The sequence below is a fragment of the Balaenoptera ricei genome, chromosome 9, assembly GCF_028023285.1.
Source record: "Balaenoptera ricei isolate mBalRic1 chromosome 9, mBalRic1.hap2, whole genome shotgun sequence".
Lineage (NCBI taxonomy): Eukaryota > Metazoa > Chordata > Mammalia > Artiodactyla > Balaenopteridae > Balaenoptera > Balaenoptera ricei.
Window position 1 is genome coordinate 90519326 of NC_082647.1, and position 23374 is coordinate 90542699.

Sequence of the window (23374 nt, forward strand, 5' to 3'; positions counted from 1 at the left end):
AGGCCTGTGTTTAGAACGTACTTTTAAAAAGAGAACATAATCACTGAATTTTTGGTTTAAAAATTAGAGTATAAGGAATTTCCTGGTGGTCCAGTGGTTAGGACCCCACGCTTCCACTGCCGGGGGCATGGGTTCTATCTGTGGTTGCAGAACTAAGATCCTGCATGCTGTGCAGGGTGCAGCCAAAAGAAAAAAAAAGAAGAATATATACAGGTTTTGGAAAGTTTTTTTTTTTTAATTTTTATTGGGGCATAGTTGATTTACAATGTTGTGTTGGTTGCAGGTGTACAGCAAAGGGAATTAGTTATACATATACATATATCCAATCTTTTTTATATTCTTTTTCTGTATAGGCCATTACAGAGTATTGGGTAGAGTTCCCTGTGCTATACAGTAGGTCCTTATTAGTTATCTGTTTTATATATAGTAGCGTGTATATGTCAATCCCAATTTATCCCTTCCCCCCCCCACCCTACCCCCTGGTAACCATAAGTTTGTTTTCTACGTCTGTGACTCTATTTCTGTTTTGTAGATAAGTTCATTGTACCCTTTTTACAGATTCCACATATAAGTGATATCATATGATATTTGTCTTTCTCTGTCTGACTTACTTCACTCAGTATGACAATCTCTAGGTCCATCCATGTTTCTGCAAATGGCATTATTTCATTCTTTTTTATGGGTGAGTAATATTCAATTGTATATCTGTACCATATCTTCTTTATCCAATCCTCTGTTGATGGACATTTAGGTTGCTTCCATGTCCAAGCTATTGTAAATAGTGCTGCAGTGAACACTGGGGTGCATGTATCTTTTTGAATTATGGTTTTCTACAGATATATGCCCAGGAGTGGGATTGCTGGATCATATGGTAGCTCTATTTCTAGTTTTTTAAGGAACCTCCATACTGTTCTCCATAGTGGCTGCACCAATTTACATTCCCACCAACAGTGTAGGAGGGTCCCCTTTTCTCCACACCCTCTCTAACATTTATTGTTTGTAGATTTTTTGATGGTGGCCAATCTGACAGGTGTGAGGCGATACCTCATTGTAGTTTTGATTTGCATTTCTCTAATTATTAGTGATGTTGAGTGTCTTTTCATGTATGTTTTAGCCATCTGTATGTCTTCTTTGGAGAAATGTCTATTTAGATCTTCTGCCCATTTTTTGATTGGGTTGTTGGTTTTTTTTTTTTTTTAATTGAGCTGCATGAGCTGTTTGTATATTTTGGAGATTAATCCCTTGTTGGTTGCTTCATTTGCAAATATTTTCCCATTCTGAAGGTTGTCTTTTCATTTTGTTTATGGTTTCCTTTGTTGTGCAAAAGTTTTTAAGTTCAATTAGGTCCCATTTGTTTATTTTTGTTTTTATTTTCGCTATTCTAGGAGGTGGATCAAAAAAGATATTGCTGCGATTTATGTCAAAGAGTGTTCTGCCTATGTTTTCCTCTAAGAGTTTTATAGTTTCTGGCTTTACATTTAGGTCTTTAATCCATTTTGAGTTTATTTTTTTGTATGGTATTAGGGAGTGTTCTAATTCATTTGTTTACATGTAGCTGTCCAGTTTTCCCAACACCACTTATTGAAGAGACTGTCTTTTCTCCATTGTATATCCGTGCCTCCTTTGTCATAGATTAGGTGACCATAGGTGAGTGGGTTTATCTCTGGACTTTCTATCATGTTCCGTTGATCTATATTTCTGTTTTGGTGCCAGTACCATACAGTTTTGATTACTGTAGCTTTGTAGTATAGTCTGAAGTCAGGGAGCCTGATTCCTCCAGCTCCATTTTTCTTTCTCAAGATTGCTTTGGTTATTCAAGACCTTTAGTGTTTCCATACAAATTGTAAAATTTGTATTAGTAAGGTCAAAGGGAGGAATCTGCCTCAGGTTTTGCTTTCTATGTACTCCTGCCAAAGCAAAGTAATTAAATAAAAAAAAAAAAACTTATGTTGGATCTGAGAATATTCAGAAGGAGTTACTGGGTCTTCATAGAGATGGTGTAGGTTGGAATAATAATAATTAAGATCTCTATCCAGGTAATTTCATGCTTTGACCCATGTCACACCTTGTCAAAGTTTCATCAAGCTCATTTTAGCAGCCATTCTGTTGAAGGAAGGACATCCTCCTCCACTTCCAATTTCAACTGAGTTCAGGGTGTAATTGATGGGGAGGCAGGTTCACCTCAACACATGGAAGACTCTCAAATTATTAACTTTTTCTGAAATGTGACCAGTCATTTTCCCATCATTTAAGGCATCCAAACAGACACTAAGGACTCTGTTTTGTTGACATCATGAGAAAAGCTGACTTACAGTTGATCATAAATTCCTTTAACATTGTTATATAAATAGGAGTTTATTGTTTACATACTTTAGCTGCAAATCTAACTTCTCTTCTCCAATCCTCCCTATATTGCTTCTCCAAGTAAATCATTTATACCTAACCCACCCCCTTTCATCCCTTAGAGAGATAGGTTAAAGCCTCTAAGAATAAAATTTATATTAAGTGTCACCTATCAGAGCAGGACTAGCACAGGATTCAATATTATGTTTATGTTTTCTGATACTCCAATTAATATCTTTAAAAGTAAAAACATAACCCCTTCCAAACAAATAAAAAATTAAACAAAAAACTTGATCAGTTCTCAAATTCTAACAAATATTCTCTTTTCTCACACATACTGAGTTCTCTCAGAGTATGATATTTATTTATTGACTGATTAATTTAACATTTACTCTATTGTGTTGTATAAAGTACCTATGTAATGCAAGCATGTACTGTCGTAAAATATCCATATTTCCAAATAACATGTGGTGTAGCCCACAGTCTCTGCAGAAGCATTGTGAGTAACCTGTGCCTTTACACTTTACAGTCCACTTACGGCTGCTGTGAAAAGTGTGATAACAGCTGAAGAAAAAAAAAATAAAGCTAAGTATGAAGACACTTTTCCAAACCTACACAGCTTACAATGGAACGCCAATGGAAAGTGTCAAATGACCACATTTGATGTAGTATCTCTAAAATGTAGACTCTTCAATAAAAAGCCAAAGGCACATAAAAATATATTTTAACTTTAAAATAACTTACAGTGATACTTTGCTTGTGTCTTACCAACGTGTTGCTGACAGTCAAAATTTCGGGATATAGATATAATATATAGGGATATATAAGAGCTACAAGCAAATCTCCGAAACCCATCAAGTTCAAATGTGAAAACAGAGAAAAGTTTTAACAATGGAGAATTTGCTATGGTGAACTCAAACAATATAATATAGAAAAATAGAAACATAATATAATATAATATAATTATATTAATTATATATATATATAATATAATATAATTCTATATAATATAGAAAAAAGGCTTAGGTGTTAAACAAATTTTGACTTCCTCTTGCTCAGAAAATGCCGAAGTACTGTAAAGGTCCTTAATGTGACTGACACAGCCCTTCATAGCTAGATAGTGCCAATCCTGCCCAAGCCAGATTTCTGACCTGTCTGGAAACAAAAAAATGTGAGCTGTACATCAGCAATGCCTGCCAAAAATGGGTTCTGACTCTCTTCCTCTCTTTGTCAGGACAGTTGTTTTTTCTTTTTTAAATGTTTTTGCAAACAGGGCGTAACAGGTACAAAATATTTTGTTGGAATGTTATTCTAGAAAACCCATCATGTAATGGCAAATATAGTCAGTGAATCTTTCTCTTTGACTGTGGTTAGTTTTGTTTTGTTTTTTTGAAAGCTTTTACCCCAAAGGAAAAGAGCCAGAGGTGTACTGTTAACTTATTTTTATCCATGACCTTCAGCACTGCATCCAGAAATGAAGGTGCAAGATCGAGCTGCAGGAAGAGAAGGGAACCCAGTGAGATCAGAGACGGACTCCTCTGATTTTTAGTCTTTTCCTTGACGAGCTTCCACCAGGCGGGATGGTCAAACATATTCTTGGCTGCCCAGTAGGGGTACAGTTTGGAGAGGCTGGAGGAGTGGCGGGATTGGGATGCGGACCCACCAGAGGCCCCATGAAACGTCCCCCCTGATAGGCCATACTGTTCTCCTCCATGACCCGCTCACAGCTAAGCCAGGGCAGCTTTCCCGGACCAAAGGACTCCTGTTTGGAATTGAATGTCACCGTTGACAGTAAGGGCAACATGAGTGCTTGGGACCCTCCAATCGTCGGGAGGGAGATGGTGTTTTTGAGCACCAGGGTGAGCGTTTCTGTGAACATGAAGTCGGTGGTGCTGCTGACCCTGAACTCCATACAGCCAGGGAACTGGCCCATGCGTGCTTTCTCCTGGTTTCCAGGTAGAAGATCAGAGTTCCCCTGAAGAAAGGAAATGTCTCCAAAGACATCGTGCTGGCCATCCTTGACCATGTGAGTGGTGTGGCAGAAGTCTCCAAGGGGAGGACTGATCATATCGGGAGACAAGACGCCTCTCGGTTTAAATTTCTTTCCTTTCTTACTATTGGCAGCTTTCGGGTAAATTAGGGTCTTGGCTGCCCTTCTGGAGTTTGAGAATGTCGATTTCGCAAAAACGGCCACCTTCTTTCCGGATGTTATTTTTCCCCAATATCCTGTTTGATAGGAACTGTCACATCATTTTTCTCAAGCAGCCTCAGAAGTGGCTCTGAAAGGAGACGGAGGTGTAGGAGACCTTCTTGGACACACAGCCGACTGGGGCTTTCTGGAGAGCCGGCTACATCCTCCAATCCCTGGCACAGCGTGGAGAAACCAGCGGTGCCAAGGATCCCAGCTGCTGTGGGCTCCACACAGGTGGATGTGCGGGACCCACACCTCCCGAGGGCGCACTCAGCCCCTGCCCATCACGCGCAGATCCAGCCAGGTCAGCCAGCGCCTGCTCACAGCAGTATCTGCGCAGAGGCTGTGTGAAGGCTCCCAGGGCCGGGGTCTCCGGGCTCGCCCCCCGCTGCTTGGCCCCCGCAGCTGCGCTCCCTGCCCTCTCAGGTCAGGATAGGAATATTTAAACAACCGTGCTTAGATTCTTATTAGGTCATGTGGGAATTCTAGATTTTCATAGGTACACATCGTAGCTACAACTTTTTTTTGGACCAAGATAATACTCACATAGGCTTTTGATAATAACGTAAGAACTATAGACCATGAAAAAATAAAAATATTTTCCAAGGTGAGGGTTTTTTTTGTTTGTTTTTGTAACAGTGAAAACCAAGCCGTCTTTGACAGAGTTGTGAATAGTCACAGATGGGCCTGGAGACAGGTGACGTGGGGATAATTACTAGGACGGAATAGACACCCAGGCGCTCGGCATGCGTGCCGCTCACAGGCATGCTCATGTGCTGCGGCAGCAGACATCACCCTCCCAGCTACTGTTATTTCATTATATTTGAGTGTGAGTTGTCAATCTAGAAGTATATTAATGAATGGAGAGGAAAGAAATTATATAGTTATAGACCGTCTGAAACAGATAAGAAAGTAAAACTATGAATTAGAAGAAATCATTACAAATATGAAATTTTGTGATAATACTTGATCATGGCATATAACTAGTTGTAATTATTCTTGAGGGAAAATCACACATTTTTTTTTTTTAAACATCTTTATTGAAGTATAATTGCTTTACAATGGTGTGTTAGTTTCTGCTTTATAACAAAGTGAATCAGCTACACATATACACACGTTCCCATATCTCCTCCCTCCCGCATCTCCCTCCCTCCCACCCTCCCCATCCCACCCCCCCAGGCGGTCACAAAGCACCGAGCTGATCTCCCTGTGCTATGTGCCTGCTTCCCACTAGCTATCTATTTTACATTTGGTAGTGTATATATGTCCATGACACTCTCTCACCCTGTCACATCTCACCCCTCCCCCTCCCCATATCCTCAAGTCCATTCGTTAGTAGGTCTGTATCTTTATTCCCATCTTGCCACTAGGTTCTTCATGACCTTTTTTTTCCCCTTAGATTCCATATATATGTGTTAGCATACTGTATTTGTTTTTCTCTTTCTGACTTACTTCACTCTGTATGACAGACTCTAACTCCATCCACCTCATTACAAATACCTCCATTTCATTTCTTTTTATGGCTGAGTAATATTCCATTGTATATATGTGCCACATCTTCTTTATCCATTCATCCGATGATGGACACTTAGGTTGCTTCCATGTCCTGGCTATTGTAAATAGAGCTGCAATGAACATTTTGGTACATGACTCTTTTTGAATTATGGTTTTCTCAGGGTATATGCCCAGTAGTGGGATTGCTGGGTCGTATGGTAGTTCTATTTTTAGTTTTTTAAGGAACCTCCATACTGTTCTCCATAGTGGCTGTATCAATTTACATTCCCACCAACAGTGCAAGAGGGTTCCCTTTTCTCCACACCCTCTCCAGCATTTATTGTTTGTAGATTTTTTGATGATGGCCATTCTGACTGGTGTGAGATGATACCTCATTGTAGTTTTGATTTGCATTTCTCTAATGATTAATGATGTTGAGCATTCTTTCATGTGTCTGTTGGCCATCTGTATATCTTCTTTGGAGAAATGTCTATTTAGGTCTTCTGCCCATTTTTGGATTGGGTTGTTTGTTTTTTTGTTATTGAGCTGCATGAGCTGCTTGTAAATCTTGGAGATTAATCCTTTGTCAGTTGCTTCATTTGCAAATATTTTCTCCCATTCTGAGGGTTGTCTTTTGGTCTTATTTATGGTTTCCTTTGCTGTGAAAAAGGTTTTAAGTTTCATTAGGTCCCATTTGATTATTTGTGTTTTTATTCCCATTTCTCTAGGAGGTGGGTCAAAAAGGATCTTGCTGTGATGTATGTCATAGAGTGTTCTGCCTATGTTTTCCTCTAAGAGTTTGATAGTGTCTGGCTTTACACTTAGGCCTTTAATCCATTTTGAGTTTATTTCTGTGTATGGTGTCAGGGAGTGTTCTAATTTCATACTTTTACATGTACCTGTCCAATTTTCCCAGCACTACTTATTGAAGAGGCTGTCTTTTCTCCACTGTATATGCTTGCCTCCTTCATCAAAGATAAGGTGACCATATGTGCGTGGGTTTATCTCTGGGCTTTCTATCCTGTTCCATTGATCTATATTTCTGTTTTTGTGCCAGTACCAAACTGTCTTGATTACTGTACCTTTGTAATATAGTCTGAAGTCAGGGAGCCTGATTCCTCCAGCTCCATTTTTCGTTCTCAAGATTGCTTTGGCTATTTGGGGTCTTTTGTGTCTCCATACAAATTGTGAAATTTTTTGTTCTAGTTCTGTGAAAAATGCCAGTGGTAGTTTGATAGGGATTGCATTGAATCTGTAGATTGCTTTGGGTAGTAGAGTCATTTTCACAATGTTGATTCTTCCAATCCAAGAACACGGTATATCTCTCCATCTACTTGTATCATCTTTAATTTCTTTCATCAGTGTCTTATAATTTTCTGCATACAGGTCTTTTGTCTCCTTAGGTAGGTTTATTCCTAGATATTTTATTCTTTTTGTTGCAATGGTAAACGGGAGTGTTTTCTTAATTTCACTTTCAGATTTTTCATCATTAGTATATAGGAATGCAAGGGATTTCTGTGCATTAATTTTGTATCCTGCTACTTTACCAAGTTCATTGATTAGTTCTAGTAGTTTTCTGGTAGCATCTTTAGCATTCTCTATGTATAGTATCATGTCATCTGCAAACAGTGACAGCTTTACTTCTTCTTTTCCGATTTGGATTCCTTTTATTTCTTTGTCTTCTCCGATTGCTGTGGCTAACACTTCCAAAACTATGTTGAATAATAGTGGTGAGAGTGGGCAACCTTGTCTTGTTCCTGATCTTAGTGGAAATGGTTTCAGTTTTTCACCACTGAGGACAATGTTGGCTGTGGGTTTGTCATATATGGCCTTTATTATGTTGAGGAAAGTTCCCTCTATGCCTACTTTCTGCAGGGCTTTTATCATAAATGGGTGTTGAATTTTGTCGAACGCTTTCTCTGCATCTATTGAGATGATCATATGGTTTTTCTCCTTCAATTTGTTAATATGATGTATCACGTTGATTGATTTGCGTATACTGAAGAATCCTTGCATTCCTGGGATAAACCCCACTTGATCATGGTGTATGATCCTTTTAATGTGCTGTTGGATTCTGTTTGCTAGTATTTTGTTGAGGATTTTTGCATCTATGTTCATCAGTGATATTGGCCTGTAGTTTTCTTTCTTTGTGACATCTTTGTCTGGTTTTGGTATCAGGGTGATGGTGGCCTCGTAGAATGAGTTGGGGAGTGTTCCTCCCTCTGCAGTATTGTGGAAGAGTTTGAGAAGGATAGGTGTTAGCTCTTCTCTAAATGTTTGATAGAATTCGCCTGTGAAGCCATCTGGTCCTGGGCTTTTGTTTGTTGGAAGATTTTTAATCACAGTTTCAATTTCAGTGCTTGTGATTGGTCTGTTCATATTTTCTATTTCTTCCTGGTTCAGTCTCGGTAGGTTGTGCATTTCTAAGAATCTGTCCATTTCTTCCAGGTTGTCCATTTTATTGGCATAGAGTTGCTTGTAGTAATCTCTCATGATCGTTTGTATTTCTGCAGTGTCAGTGGTTACTTCTCCTTTTTCATTTCTAATTCTATTGATTTGAGTCTTCTCCATTTTTCTCTTGATGAGTCTGGCTAATGGTTTATCAATTTTGTTTATCTTCTCGAAGAACCAGGTTTTAGTTTCATTGATTTTTGCTATTGTTTCCTTCATTTCTTTTTCATTTATTTCTGATCTGATTTTTATGCTTTCTTTCCTTCTGCTAGCTTTGGAGTTTTTTTGCTCTTCTTTCTCTAATTGCTTTAGGTGCAAGGTTAGGTTGTTTATTCGAGATGTTTCCTGTTTCTTGAGGTAGGCTTGTATTGCTATAAACTTCCCTCTTACCACTGCTTTTGCTGCATCCCATAGGTTTTCGGTCGTCGTGTCTCCATTGTCATTTGTTTTGTAGGTATTTTTTGATTTCCCCTTTGATTTCTTCAGTGATCACTTTGTTATTAAGTAGTGTATTGTGTAGCCTCCATGTGTTTGTATTTTTTACAGATCTTTTCCTGTAATTGATATCTAGTCTCATAGCGTTGTGGTCGGAAATGATACTTGATACGATTTCAATTTTCTTAAATTTACGAAGACTTGATTTGTGACCCAAGATATGATCTATCCTGGAGAATGTTCCATGAGCACTTGAGAAATATGTGTATTCTGTTGTTTTTGGGTGGAATGTCCTTTAAATATCAATTAAGTCCATCTTGTTTAATGTATCATTTAAAGCTTGTGTTTCCTTATTGATTTTCATTTTGGATGATCTGTCCATTGGTGAAAGTGGGGTGTTAAAGTCCCCTACTATGATTGTGTTACTGTCGATTTCCCCTTTTATGGCTGTTAGTATTTGCCTTATGTATTGAGGTGCTCCTATGTTCGGTGCATAAATATTTACAATTGTTATATCTTCCTCTTGGATCGATCCCTTGATCATTATGTAGTGTCCTTTTTTGTCTCTTGTAATAGTCTTTATTTTAAAGTCCATTTTGTCTGATATGAGAATTGCTACTCCAGCTTTCTTTTGATTTCCATTTGCATGGAATATCTTTTTCCATCCCCTCACTTTCAGTCTGTATGTGTCTCTAGGTCTGAAGTGGGTCTCTTGTAGACAGCATATATATGGGTCTTGTTTTTGTATCCATTCAGCCAGTCTATGTCTTTTGGTAGGAGCATTTAATCCATTTACATTTAAGGTAATTATTGATATGTATGTTCCTATTCCCATTTTCTTAAATATTTTGGGTTTGTTATTGTAGGTGTTTTCCTTCTCTTGTGTTTCTTGCCTAGAGAAGTTCCTTTAGCATTTGTTGTAAAGCTGGTTTGGTGGTGCTGAACTCTCTCAGCTTTTGCGTGTCTGCAAAGGTTTTAATTTCTCCATCAAATCTGAATGAGATCCTTGCTGGGTAGAGTAACCTTGGTTGTAGGTTTTTCTCTTTCATGACTTTAAGTATATCCTGCCACTCCCTTCTGGCTTGCAGAGTTTCTGCTGAAAGATCAGATGTTAACCTTATGGGGATTCCCTGGTGTGTTATTTGTTGTTTTTCCCTTGCTGCTTTTAATATGTTTTCTTTATATTTAATTTTTGATAGTTTGATTAATATGTGTCTTGGCGTGTTTCTCCTTGGATTTATCCTGTATGGGACTCTCTGTGCTTCCAGGAGTTGATTAACTATTTCCTTTCCCATATTAGGGAAGTTTTCAACTATAATCTCTTCAAATATTTTCTCAGTCCCTTTCTTTTTCTCTTCTTCTTCTGGGACCGCTATAATTCGAATGTTGGTGCGTTTAATGTTGTCCCAGAGGTCTCTGAGACTGTCCTCAGTTCTTTTCATTCTTTTTTCTTTATTCTGTTCCGCAGCAGTGAATTCCACCATTCTGTCTTCCAGGTCACTTATCCGTTCTTCTGCCTCAGTTATTCTGCTATTGATCCCTTCTAGAGTATTTTTAATTTCATTTATTGTGTTTTTCATCATTGCTTGGTTCCTCTTTAGTTCTTCTACATCCTCGTTAAACGTTTCTTGCATTTTGTCTATTCTATTTCCAAGATTTTGGATCATCTTTACTATCATTATTCTGAATTCTTTTTCAGGTAGACTGCCTATTTCCTCTTCATTAGTTAGGTGTGGTGTGTTTTGACCCTGCTCCTTCACCTGCTGTGTGGTTTTTTTGTCTTCTCATTTTGCTTATCTTACTGTGTTTGGGGTCTCCTTTTCACAGGCTGCAGGTTCGTAGTTCCCGTTGTTTTTGGTATCTGTCCCCAGTGGCTAAGGTTGGTTCAGTGGGTTGTGTAGGCTTCCTGGTGGAGGGGACTAGTGTCTGTGTTCTGGTGGATGAGGTTGGATCTTGTCTTTCTGGTGGGCATGTCCACGTCTGGTGATGTGTTTTGGGGTGTCTGTGGCCTTATTAAGTTTTTAGGCAGCCTCTCTGCTAATGGATGGGGCTGTGTTCCTGTCTTGCTAGTTGTTTGGCATAGGGTGTCCAGCACTGTAGCTTGCTGGTCGTTGAGTGAAGCTGGGTCTTGATGTTGAGATGGAGATCTCTGATAGATTTTCGCCATTTGGTATTACGTGGAACTGGGAGGTCTCTTGTGGACCAGTGTCCTGAAGTTGGCTCTCCCACCTCAGAGGCACAGCCCTGATGCCTGGCTGGAGCACCAAGAGCCTTTCATCCACACGGCTCAGAATAAAAGGGAGAAAAAAATAGAAAGAAAGAAAGAAAGAAGATAAAATAAAATAAAGCTATTATAATAAAAAATAAGAAAAAAATTAAGAATAAATGTATTCAGAAAAAGTTTTTTTTCTAATTTTTAAAAATAGATTTATTAATTTTTTATAGTAAAAAATAAGAAAAAAAATTATTAAGAAAAAATTTATTAAGAGAAAATTTTTTTTAATTTTTTAAAATAAAAAATATGAAAAAACTTATTAAAAATTTTTTTAATTTCTAAAAATAGAAAATAAGGAAAAAATTATTAAGAAAACATTTATTAGGAAAAAAAATATTTTTAAGTAAAAAAAACAAAACAAAACAAAAAACAACATGGACGGACCTAACCCTAGGACTAATGGTGAAAGCAAAGCTATACAGACAAAATCTCACCCAGAAGCATACACATATACACTCACAAAAAAAGGAAAAGGGGAAAAATTAATATATCCTGCTCCCAAAGTCCACCTCTTGAATTTGGGATGATTCATTGTCTATTCAGGTATTCAACAGATGCAGGCACATCAAGTTGTTTGTGGAGCTTTAATCCGCTGCTCCTGAGGCTGCTGGGACAGATTTCCCTTTCTCTTCTTTGTTCGTACAGCTCCTGGGGTTCAGCTTTGGATTTGGACCCGCCTCTTCATGTAGGTCGTCTGAGGGCGTCTGTTCCCCGCCCAGACAGACCGGGGTTAAAGGAGCAGCTGCTTCAGGGGCTCTGGCTCACTCAGGCCGTGGGGAGGGAGGTGTACAGAGGAGGCGGGGTGAACCTGCAGTGGCAGAGGCCGGCGTGACGTTGCAGCAGCCTGAAGCACGCCGTGCGTTCTCCCGGGGAAGTTGTCCCTGGATCACGGGACCCTGGCAGTGGCGGGCTGCACGGGCTCCCAGGAGGGGCGGTGTGGAGAGTGACCTGTGCTCGCACACAGGCTTCTTGGTGGTGGCAGCAGCAGCCTTAGCGTCTCCTGCCCGTCTCTGGGGTCCGCGCTGTTAGCCGCGGCTCGTGCCCGTCTCTGGATTTCGTTTAGGCAGCGCTCTGAATCCCCTCTCCTTGCGCGCCACGAAACAAAGAGGCAAGAAAAAGTCTCTTGCCTCTTCGGCAGCTGTAGACTTTTTCCCGGACTCCCTCCCGGCTAGCACCGAAGCCCGAGCCTCAGCTCCCAGCCCCGCCCGCCCCGGCGGGTGAGCAGACAAGCCTCTCGGGCTGGTGAGTGCTACTCAGCACTGATCCTCTGTGCGGGAGTCTCTCTGCTTTGCCCTCCGCACCCCTGTGGCTGCGCTCTCCTCCGTGGCTCCGAAGCTTCCCCCCTCCGCCACCCGCAGTCTCTGCCCGTGAAGGGGCTTCCTGGTGTGTGGAAACCTTTCCTCCTTCACGGCTCCCTCCCACTGGTGCAGGGCCCGTCTCTATTCTTTTGTCTCTGTTATTTCTTTTTTCTTTTGCCCTCCCCAAGTACGTGGGGATTTTCTTGCCTTTTGGGAGGTCTGACGTCTTCTGCCAGCGTTCAGTGGGTGTTCTGTAGGAGCAGTTCCACGTGTAGATGTATTTCTACTGTATCTGTGGGAAGGAAGGTGATCTCCGCGTCTTACTCTTCCTCCATCTTGCCCCTCCTCCCACACATTTTTATAACAAATCATACAGCAGGACTTAACTCTGTTCCCATATGGGCACCATAAATGTATTTCTAATCCTTGGTTAAGTTTAGTGTCTTTAGCACCTCAGTCTCTATTTTTCTTACTTTAATAGTTAGAAAAGACACATAGTCTATAACTTAGATAGGAGAAAATGGACACAAAAATCTAAGAGTTACCAGTCCCTAGGTATGTGTGAACTTGGTAAATCACTTCATATCCCCTGGAATGAGTTTTCAAAATTTACAAAATGAAAGGTTCTGGCTAATTATTTCCCCCTAGTGCTAATGTCTAAGATTCTATTCAAAAGTGTGTTAAACTATTAAGGAATGTAGATAAAGGTATAGCTTATTCAGTCTCAGTACTGGAGAAAATATAAGAATGAAACTACTGGATGAATAAAAACACCCTTAAGACCTGGAAAATAGTTTGAATAGAAATCCTTAGTGGTATTGTAATTACGTAAAATCAGTTTAACGTTGTTCTCAAATTTGAGTGTGTATTGCAGTCCCTCAGAGTACTTGTAAAACTCATTACTGGGGTCTAAACCAAGAGTCTCTGATTCATTTGGTCTAAGGAGGGGCCTGAGAATTTGCATTTCTACTTAGTTCCCGGAGATGCTGATATTGCTGGTTTGGGAGCCGCCCTTGGAGAACCACTCGTATAACCTACACTTTCAATTTTAGGATTTTAAAGTGCTCTGGTTTTAAAACTTTGATAGATGTTTTTTTATTTAGCATGCATATTTTAGAGTTGTTTTTTAAATTCTATTTATTATTATTATTTTTTAATATTTATTTTATATTGGAGCATAGCTGATTAACAATGTTGTGTTAGTTTCAGATGTACAGCAAAGTGATTGATATATATGTATATATTTACACACACACACACGTATCTATTCTTTTTCAAATTCTTTTCCCATTTGGGTTATTACATAGTATGGAGCAGAGTTCCCTGTGCTGTACAGTAGTTCCTTGTTTATTTTAAATATAGCAGTGTGGATAGATTGGGAGTTTGGCATTGACATGTACACACTGCTAGAGTTGTTGAGAATATATGCCACAAGTGTAAAACACCTGTAACTGCTTAAATGTAGAGCAGTTAATTGATGCTGGTAAATTCATAATAAAATCTGTATTTCTTATAATCATTAAATCCTTAGATTAGGGTTTTATATAGGCAGAAACAGAAATATTTCAATGTGTGTTAATGGCAAGAAAATAATAAGTACATTTCAATACAATGGCAGTTGTCAAGTGGAAGCTTTTTCAGAAATGCATATGGTCAAGGAAAGAATGCCACTTTTTATGGGGACTCGCTCACCTGTACGTGTAAGGACCTCTTTGCTTAACTTTAATTTTGCTGCTGTTAACTGCCACCTCCTCTGGATTCTGCACATCAAAGATCCAAACCTGTCTGTAAACCTCTGCACCTGTTTTAACCCAACTTTTAAAAGCAATTGTACCTTCTTCAAGGACAGCTTCCTATGAAAAAGAAAACAAGTTTGGGTTATTTACTTGTAGTCAATATGGGCACTCGTGGGAGTTGAAAACCTTTAGTTAGTCAGCGAAAGGAATAAGCTCAAGTACGTTGCTCATGAGAACCTTTGCAGCCTGCCACACGCTTGCAACAGAAATGTTTTCAACACGTTATGATAGCAATCTCTTAGTTAACCTTTTACAAAGAGAATCAGTGTGTAATATTGTAGACATGTCTGTCGATTGTAAGGGCAGCCATTGGCAAGCTTTAGAGTGACCCTATGGCAATATTGCGACAGTTCATGACACAATTTATTAAGCAAATTTTATTAAACTTTTTCCAAAAAATTCTTATCAGGTCAAACATTAACCTCTCCTCTGCCTTCAGTGAGTTAGACTGAGGAGGCAAAACAGAAAAACTGAGAGAAAAATGTAGTGGTATTGGAAGCTTTTTCATTTTCTTCAAATCTTGGACACTTCCAGGGAAGATGATCACTTAACATTTGTCAAACTAAGAAAAACACAAATTTGGCTTCTCCCCTTCAAAACCCTGCTCAATGAGGCTTTCCTAACTCTCAGTGCATTTGCAGAAATCTATTAGTACATGTTTCCAAAAATTACAACAGTCTGATTCGTTACTCTTAGGTTACTACATTTTAGATAAAAGGGTGAAAAAAGGACATGTCCTATTATTCTTTTGTGAAATCCATTAAAAATCTTTGATGCTCCTTGTAGTAAAGATAGATACATAGAAAAAAATACCAATGGCAGAATCAGAAAGCCCTACATTAGAAATTGGCTCCTGTGCTTTAGGAACTGGGACTGAGTAGAAAGTCACCAGGTCCCTTGGGTCAATTTCAGTATCTGTAAAACAAGGGAATTATAGATGGGCTCGTGGTTTCCTTCCAAGTCTTTCACTCTCTGAGCAGGAAGCCCATGAAGCTCTAGTAGCTAACGCAGACAAAGGTGACTTTGTATCAGGCAGTGTTTCCAAGTAAGTACCTTGGGAGGGATGTCGAGGTGTAAAGTTCCAACTTACCTTAGTGCTAGAGGAAGAGGGAGAAAAGTATTTCACACAAAATGAGCCTAACAAGACCCATGAATACAGGGACAGTCTGACCTGTTTGTTTCCTTCACCTGCAAGCATCCATTCATAGAATGATGGATCAGGAAAAGACATTGAACATTAGCACATTTTCTAGGAGAGTGTGCTGAGGCTCTGAGAAACCAGGTGTCTGGCCCAAGGGTAACCGAGGCAAATACCTAGAAGTAGAATCATGACGAGGATCCTAGTCTCTGACCCTTAGGCTGGTCCTCTTTTACACCGTGTTTTTACTATTTTTTGTTCCTGTCACCTCTGCACTTAGTTGGTAGAAGTCAAATTAAGTTTCATATCTTCAGGAAACTTTACTTATTACTTAGTGGAGAGAATAAGGGAATTCCTTAGAGAAGAACAGGGCATCAGCTAAAATGCCTTTACAAAATCCTGTGCTGTTGCAATCCTTTTACACTGGGTACATTGGAGCTGCTAAAGTGATGTTAGATCTTACTTTTTTACAACCAATTATCCTTAAAAAATGCTTTATTGCTCCTAAAAATCTTATTTCCATAGTAAGCTGAAAATTAAGACAATATTGCACATAGATAAAGTATTATGGCCGTTCCTTTAAATGTAAAGGTGTTTATGAGGGTGTTGAACCTGAAATCTATACTAAAATTGAAATCTGTGTTAATTTACCCATTTCAAGAAAACACACGAACCTACACATTATTACTCTCACACTATTGACATAAGAATCTTAAGGACTAATATAATATCAATTGTTTACCATGTACCTCTCAAGGCACATATTTTATTTCAGTTCTTAATGAAAGGAACTCTATAAGTACTTAAAGAATTGAAAAGGGACTGTGACAGAATGTACTTGGCAGGACAGAAAACTTCCTCATTCTAATGTTTATGAATTTAATATCAAAAGGCATTGTAAGCGTATCATGTCTTTCTTCTAAAGGCCGTGAATCACTTTGCCTTATTTGTTCATCTGGAGATATTTTTTCAACTGGGAAAGTTGAAACACAAAGAGTTGAAATGAATGCATTGAATTACCAGCTATTAGAGTTAGGGTCATCTAATTCCGTCCATTTTTTAGAGGTAGAAGTGGGTCCTACAGAAAACAGATGTCCGATTCAATATTGTATGATAATTTAGTAGTAGATAATAGAGAATCAGGTCTTTTACTACAATCTTGTGTGGTTTGCATAACACCACGATTTGTTCACAAAGAAAAAAATATTGAAACAGTCAGAATAGGAATGCATTTCTTCTGATCCTAACACTAGTATATGTACTAGAAAATTGTATAGACCTCCTTGACTACTAAGATTATTTTATCATCAGTTCCTCTAATTTTAAAAGGAGCAAAAGTTTTTATGTCCCCTGTGAATTTAAGAGGCCTTTATTTTAAATTGACTTTGGACTACCTAGTCTATTTTGCAAATCTTTTGCTAAATTTGAAGTATAAAGGTGTTAATTATGTGTATAGAAAAAGTAATATAATTTAAGATCCTCGCACTTGGCTGATTCAACCCTAGTAATGACCGGATTGCAGCCTGATGACTCTCACATGGCTTGGTCTCCAGCTGAGTTGAAAGACATTTACTTTGAAACTTCTACATTTGCTACATTTTGTTTACCTTGAAACTTCTATTTTGCTACATTTGCTAATTTGAAAGCAGATGTTTGGAAGAGTAATATCTTTTATCTAGTCACATGGTCATTTGATTATTGCTGTTACAGGAAAACAGTACTCATCCACATGACTGACAACTTTAGTGTAACTATTAAAATGTCCTTGATATCTTCCTATGCATGAAGTATGTAGAGCACATATGTCAAAAATATATTGTCCCATTTCTCAAGGCTCTTACAGTGTACCAGGAGACAGAATCATGTGTAGCATATTTTAATCTATGAGTTGATTTCCTTACCCTACTTCCAGCCTGACCAAGTCCATTGGCTTCTTTACTCAAAGCCTAGAGTGAAGTGGTTAACAATGAAACAAGATGCTATGAGTTTGATCCCCAGTTTGGTCACGTGCTAACCATTTAAATTTGGGCAGGTTATTTAATTTTTTATACCTCAGTTTCCTTATCTGTAAAGTGGGGTAATAATAATATTAAGTTGAACTATACGAAATGAGTATTTTTCAAAGTCAAAATAAGTAGAACATGGTATAATTAAATATTTATCCTCATGGGTTGTTATAAGATTTATTAAATGTGAGCATTTAAAACAGTGTTAGCACATAGCAAGCATTCAATAAATGTTGGCTACTGTTATACAAATCCTATCCACCCCTTAGAAGGAGAACTCTCATCTCACTTGCTTCCCATCTTGCTTTAACTACTTTGCTCTTAGCATTACTGTCTAAACCACTTATGTGGCAATAACATGTAAAATCCTGTAACACTTCCTTTTCTGCTATTTAATTATTTATATATTTATTCTCCATCCAGTGAAATCAAAACTTCCTTAAAAAGCAGAAACATACTGAAAATAGTTTTCATCTTCTCCACTCACTACCAAAATCTGTTCTATTTGGGACCAATTACAAGCAGTTTCCACGTCCAAAAAATTTTCTAATATGTGTATGCATTATGCACATGCATGTGTGTACAGGCTGAGAGAAAGAAATCTTTAATTTGCTTCTTGGTGTTCTGCAGTTAATATCATAGGGAAATTAAATTACAATTTATTTTAAATTACCTATGTTATACAGTATTCACTAAGCATTTATCAAGTGATACGAACAATGTCAAGGTGACAAATTATCCTTTGTAAATAGTGACAAAAGTTTGTCCTTTTTCTGAAGTCCTTTGGTAGTTTCTACTTTCCACATACATGGCAGCTCATGCCATTGACTTTTCGTCTGTCTAGCAAGATTGCATAAACCTGCTGGCCCAGACGAATCTACTAGGAGTCATAGTCTAAAATACTGGTAAAAAAAAAAAAAAAGTTTTCAGCTATAATGCATAAAAACCATGAAGTCCTTAAAAAACATCCCTTGGAAATAAACAGTAAAGAAATATGAATACATATATATATATATATATATATATGAAGTAAACTGTATGGACTATTTTAGGCCATTTCAAATGCTGGAGTCTGGGTGCCATCTTTTAGAATTGAAAGGTATCGTAGAGTCCCAAATCTATACTTTAAAAAATAGATAACATCATGAGATGATTTTCTGATCTGTTAAAATTAAGCACTTTAATTCTTTTTTTTTTTTTTTAAATGGTGTTTGTATGCAGGTAATAACTTTCCCAATTTGGTATTAGTCCATTAAATGAAGCAAGTGATCTGCAATGATTTCAATGGTAAACAAAAACTGACCAGTACTAAAACTTGTATATATTTGTAAAATAACAGCATTAACTTAAGTGCTTTTGAGGTAGGGGTAAGATACTTGGCTCACTGGGTTTACACATAATTCAGAGATGTGACTCCTACTGTTGGCCAGTTTCTATGTCTTTTTGTCTCTACATTCAGACGCTCTAGAAAGTGAACCTATTGCTTAGTTTTATCTGTAATCTCTATAGTAATGATCAAATCTCTCTGAGCGCTGACCTTTGAAATACATACTGATGTTCGTATCAGATCACTTCTAAAACCTCTGTCTTTTATTCTTCTAAGGAATACATCTCCTTCAATAACTCAAGTGGTTATCTTACAGTTTGCAACTTTCACTCCTCTCCCTATTTAGTCCTTTTATTCCATTGTATCCCATCACCCATCAGTTCTATGTATTCCACCACACTAGACCAGAGTGCCTTTTATTATGTGCAGACTGTGCAATAATCTTATTAAAAGGGAGTCTTAAATGGCACGAAAAAAAAGTTGGAAAAAGAAAAACATGTGGAGGCTATATAATGTACTTCTAAACAACCAATGGATCTCTGAAGAAATCAAAGAGGAAGTCAAAAATTACCTAGAGACAAATGAAAATGAAAACATGATGATCCAAAACCTATGGGATGCAGAAAAAGTAGTTCTAATAGGGAAATTTATAGCTATACAAGTTTACCTCAGGAAACAAGAAAAATTTCAGTTAAACAACCTAACCTCACACCTAAAGGAACTAGAAAAAGAAGAACAAAAAGAAATCTGAAGTTAGTAGAAGGAAAGAGATCATAAAGATAAGAGAAGAAATAAATGAAATAGATACAAAAAAAATAAACATCAACAAAACTAAAAACTAGTTCTTGGAAAATATAAATAAAATTGATAAACCTTTAGCCAGACTCATCAGAAGAAAAAGAGAAATGGTCCAAATCAATAAAATCAGAAATGAAAAAGTTACAACCAATGCCACAGAAATGCAAAAATCATAAGAGACTGCTGTGAACAACTGTGTACCAATAAAATGGACAACCTAGACCAAGAAATGGATAAATTCTTAGAAAGGTACATTCTTCCAAGACTGAACCAGGAAGAAATAGAAAATATGAACAGACCAATTAGCAGTAATGAAATTGAATCAGTAATTTTAAAACTCCCAACAAGAGAAGTCCAGGACCAGATGGCTTTACAGGTGAATTCTACTAAACATTTAGAGCATAATTGACACCTATCCTTCTCAAAGTATTCCAAAAAATTTCAGAGGAAGGAGTATTTCCAAACTCATTCTATGAGGCCAGCATCACCCTGATACCAGAAGCAGACAAAAATATTGCAAAAAAAAAGAAAACTAAAGGCCAATATCTCTGATGAACATGGATTCAAAAATCCTCAAGAAAATATTAGCAAACCAAATCCAACAATACATTAGAAGGTTCATACATTATGATCAAGTGGGATTTATTCCAGAGATGGAAGTATTTTTCAACATCTGCAAATCAATCAGTGTGATATACCACATTAACAAATTGAAGAATAAAAACCATATGATCATCTCAATAGATGCAGAAAAAGTTTTTGTTAAAATTATACATCCATTTATGAGAAAAACTCTCTAGAAAATGGGCACAGAGAGAACATACCTCAACATAATAAAGGCCATACATGACACACCATAGCTAACATCATACTCAATGGTGAAAAGTTGAAAGCATTTTCTCTAAAGATCAGGAATAAGATAAGAACGCACACTCATGCCACTTTTATTCAACATAGTTTTGGAAGTCCTAGCCACACCAATCAGAGAAGAAAAAGAAATAAAAGGAATCCAAATTGGAAAGGAAGAAGTAAAACTGTCACTGTTTGCAGATGACATGATATTATATGTAGAAAATCTTCACTACACCACAAAAAAAGTACAAGAGCCCATCAGTGAATTCAGTAAAGTTGCAGGATACAAAACTAATATAAAAGAATCTGTTGCATTTCTATACACTAACAACGAACTATTGGAAAGAGAAATTAAGGAAACAATCCCATTTACCATGATATCAAAAAGAATAAAATACCAAAATAAACCTACCTAAGGAAGTAAAAAACCTATACTTTCAAAAATGTAAGACACAGATGAAAGAAATTGAAGATGACACAAACAGCTGGAAAGATATACTGCATTCTTCGGCTGGAAGAATTAATATTATTAAATTACCATACTACCCAAGGCAATCTACAGATTCAATGCAATCCCTATCAAAATACTAATGACATTTTTCACAGAACTAGAACAAATAATTTTTAAATTTGTGTGGAAACACAAAAGGCACCAAATAGCCAAAACAATTTTGAGAAAGAAGAACAGTGCCGGAGGAATCAAGCTCCCTGAGTTTAGACTATAAAACAAAGCGACAGTAATATACTGGCACAAAAATAGACACATAGGTCAATTGAGCAGAATAGAGAGCCCAGAAATAACTACACCCTATGGTCATTTAATCATCAACAAATGAGGCAAGAATATACAATGGAGAAAAGACCGTCTCTTCAGAAAGTCGTGTTGGAAAAGCCAGACAGCCTCATGTAAATCAGTGAAATTAGAACACTCCCTCACACCATATGCAAAAATAAACTCAAAATGGATTAAAGTCTTAAATGTAAAGCTGTATGTCATAAAACTCCTAGAGGAAAACATAGGTAGAACACTCTTCGACATAAATTGCAGCAATAATTTTTGGATCTGTCTCCAAAGGCAAAGGAAATAAAAGCAAAAATAAATAAGTTGGACCTAGTTAAACCTAAAATCTTTTCCACAGTAAAGGAAACCATACACAAAAAAGACAAGCTACTGAATGGGAGAAACTATTTGTAAATGATATGACTACCAATAAGGGGTTAATATCAACAATATATAAACATCTCATACAACTCAACACACATACACACACAAAAAAACAACTTTTAAAATGGGCAGAAGAACTGAACAGTTTTCAAAGAGGAAATGCAGATGGCCAACAGCCACATGAGAATATGCTCAACATTGCTAATCATCAGGAAAATGCAGATCAAAACCACAATGAGGTACCACCTCACACCTGTCAGAATGGCTATTATCAAAAAGAACACAAATAACAAATGTTGGCGAGGATGTAGAGAAAAGGGAACCCTCGTACACTGTTGGTGAGAATGTAAATTGGTGCAGCCACTGTGGAGAACAGTATGGAGGTTCCTCAAAAAGCTAAAAATAGAACTACCATATGACCCAGCAGTTTCACTCCTGGGTATATGTCCAAAAAAACAAAAACACTAATTTGAAAAGATACATGCACCCCAATGATCATAGCTGCATTATTTACAATCGCCAAGGTATGGAAGCAACCTAAGTGTCCATCAACATATGAATGGATAAAGAAGAGTTGGTATATATACACAATGGAATACGACTCAGCCATAGAAAAAGAATGAAATTTTGCCATTTGAAGCAACATGGATGGATGTGGAGGGCATTATGCTAAGTGAAATTAATCAGACAAAGAAAATACTGTGTGATATGACTTACAGTGGAATCTAAAAAATACAACAAACTAGTGAATAAAACCAAAAAAAAGTAGACTCACAGATATAGAGAACAAACTAGTGGTTATCAGTGAGGAGAGAGGAGCAAGAAGGGGCAATATAGGGGTGGGGGAAAAATGGTTATTATGGGATTATATGAAATCATGTGTGTGAAACTTTTGAAATTTGTAAAGTACTACAGAATTTAAAGAATATTTCAATAAAAAATGGTATATATGTATACCAAAAAAAGCATATCAACATACTCTTTGGACATAATTAAAAGCAATTATTTCTATTAATCTGCATACCTAATATAGTTTTTTATCAAAATTTGGATATTTAGACTTAAGATGACAGTGCATTCATATAGAATATAAATCATGCTTTGACCATTTCTCCATCACGTAGAGTTTCGATTGTTCATTATCACCTTTGTGTCAAAGACACAAAATTGCCAGTTACAATGAAATATAAAACAGGCACCCTAAGCCAAAACGGGATGGAAGATAGAATGAATCAGGATGACAAATATTCTTGATAATACTTGTACCTTTTTAACTGTCTTCTCAATAAGCATGTCTCCAACTGGCATTAGAATACCTCCAAACACAGCCATGAGTGCACCAATGACAGCACCGGCGATGAGCCCGCAGTTTCGATCGCAGCCCATTTTTCTTGTTCAGGGAAAAAACTAAGGTTCAGCACCTGCTTCTTTCAAACTCCCAGGTCTGATGAACGTGGTTTCCAAGAGGTCTGGTTCTATCATTGGAAAGAGATCATAAAGCAGAAACTTAAATACCAGTACAAAAAATCAAAGTAAACATGCAACTGAAACAGATCATTTTGCCAGTTATAAATAAACAGATGTTTTTTTTTTTTTTGTACAAAACTTTCTAGGTCTTGTCCTTTCTTCATTTGAACTACCTACCAGTGGTAGAAGTAATAAATATTGTCACATAGAGCATTTCTTTTAAATTCTCCTCTTTTAAATTTTCTTTCTATGGATGATTAACACATTGAAATATTAACTAAGGAGAATATGCTTACTGTACTCTCACCCCCTGCCTACCTTCCATCAGCCTGGGACAC

At 37.5% G+C, this 23374-nt stretch overlaps 2 protein-coding genes across 2 annotated transcripts in view; both read right to left on the reverse strand.

Moving 5' to 3' along the window:
- LOC132371581 (platelet glycoprotein 4-like) overlaps nt 1–23021 on the reverse strand; it is a 43704-nt gene extending 20683 nt beyond the window's left edge. The window contains exons 1-2 of the mRNA XM_059932868.1: nt 22836–23021; nt 14180–14340 (exon numbers count right to left, since the gene is read on the reverse strand). Coding sequence (XP_059788851.1) covers nt 14180–14340; nt 22836–22955 — 281 coding nt within the window. The 5' untranslated portion in view covers nt 22956–23021. The remainder of the gene's footprint in view (nt 1–14179; nt 14341–22835) is intronic.
- LOC132372194 (cdc42 effector protein 3-like) lies at nt 3714–5301 on the reverse strand. The gene is given in 3 exon segments (XM_059934369.1): nt 3714–4010; nt 4013–4569; nt 5181–5301. Coding segments are annotated over 3 exon segments (975 nt in total).
- Nucleotides 23022–23374: the final 353 nt, after the last annotated feature.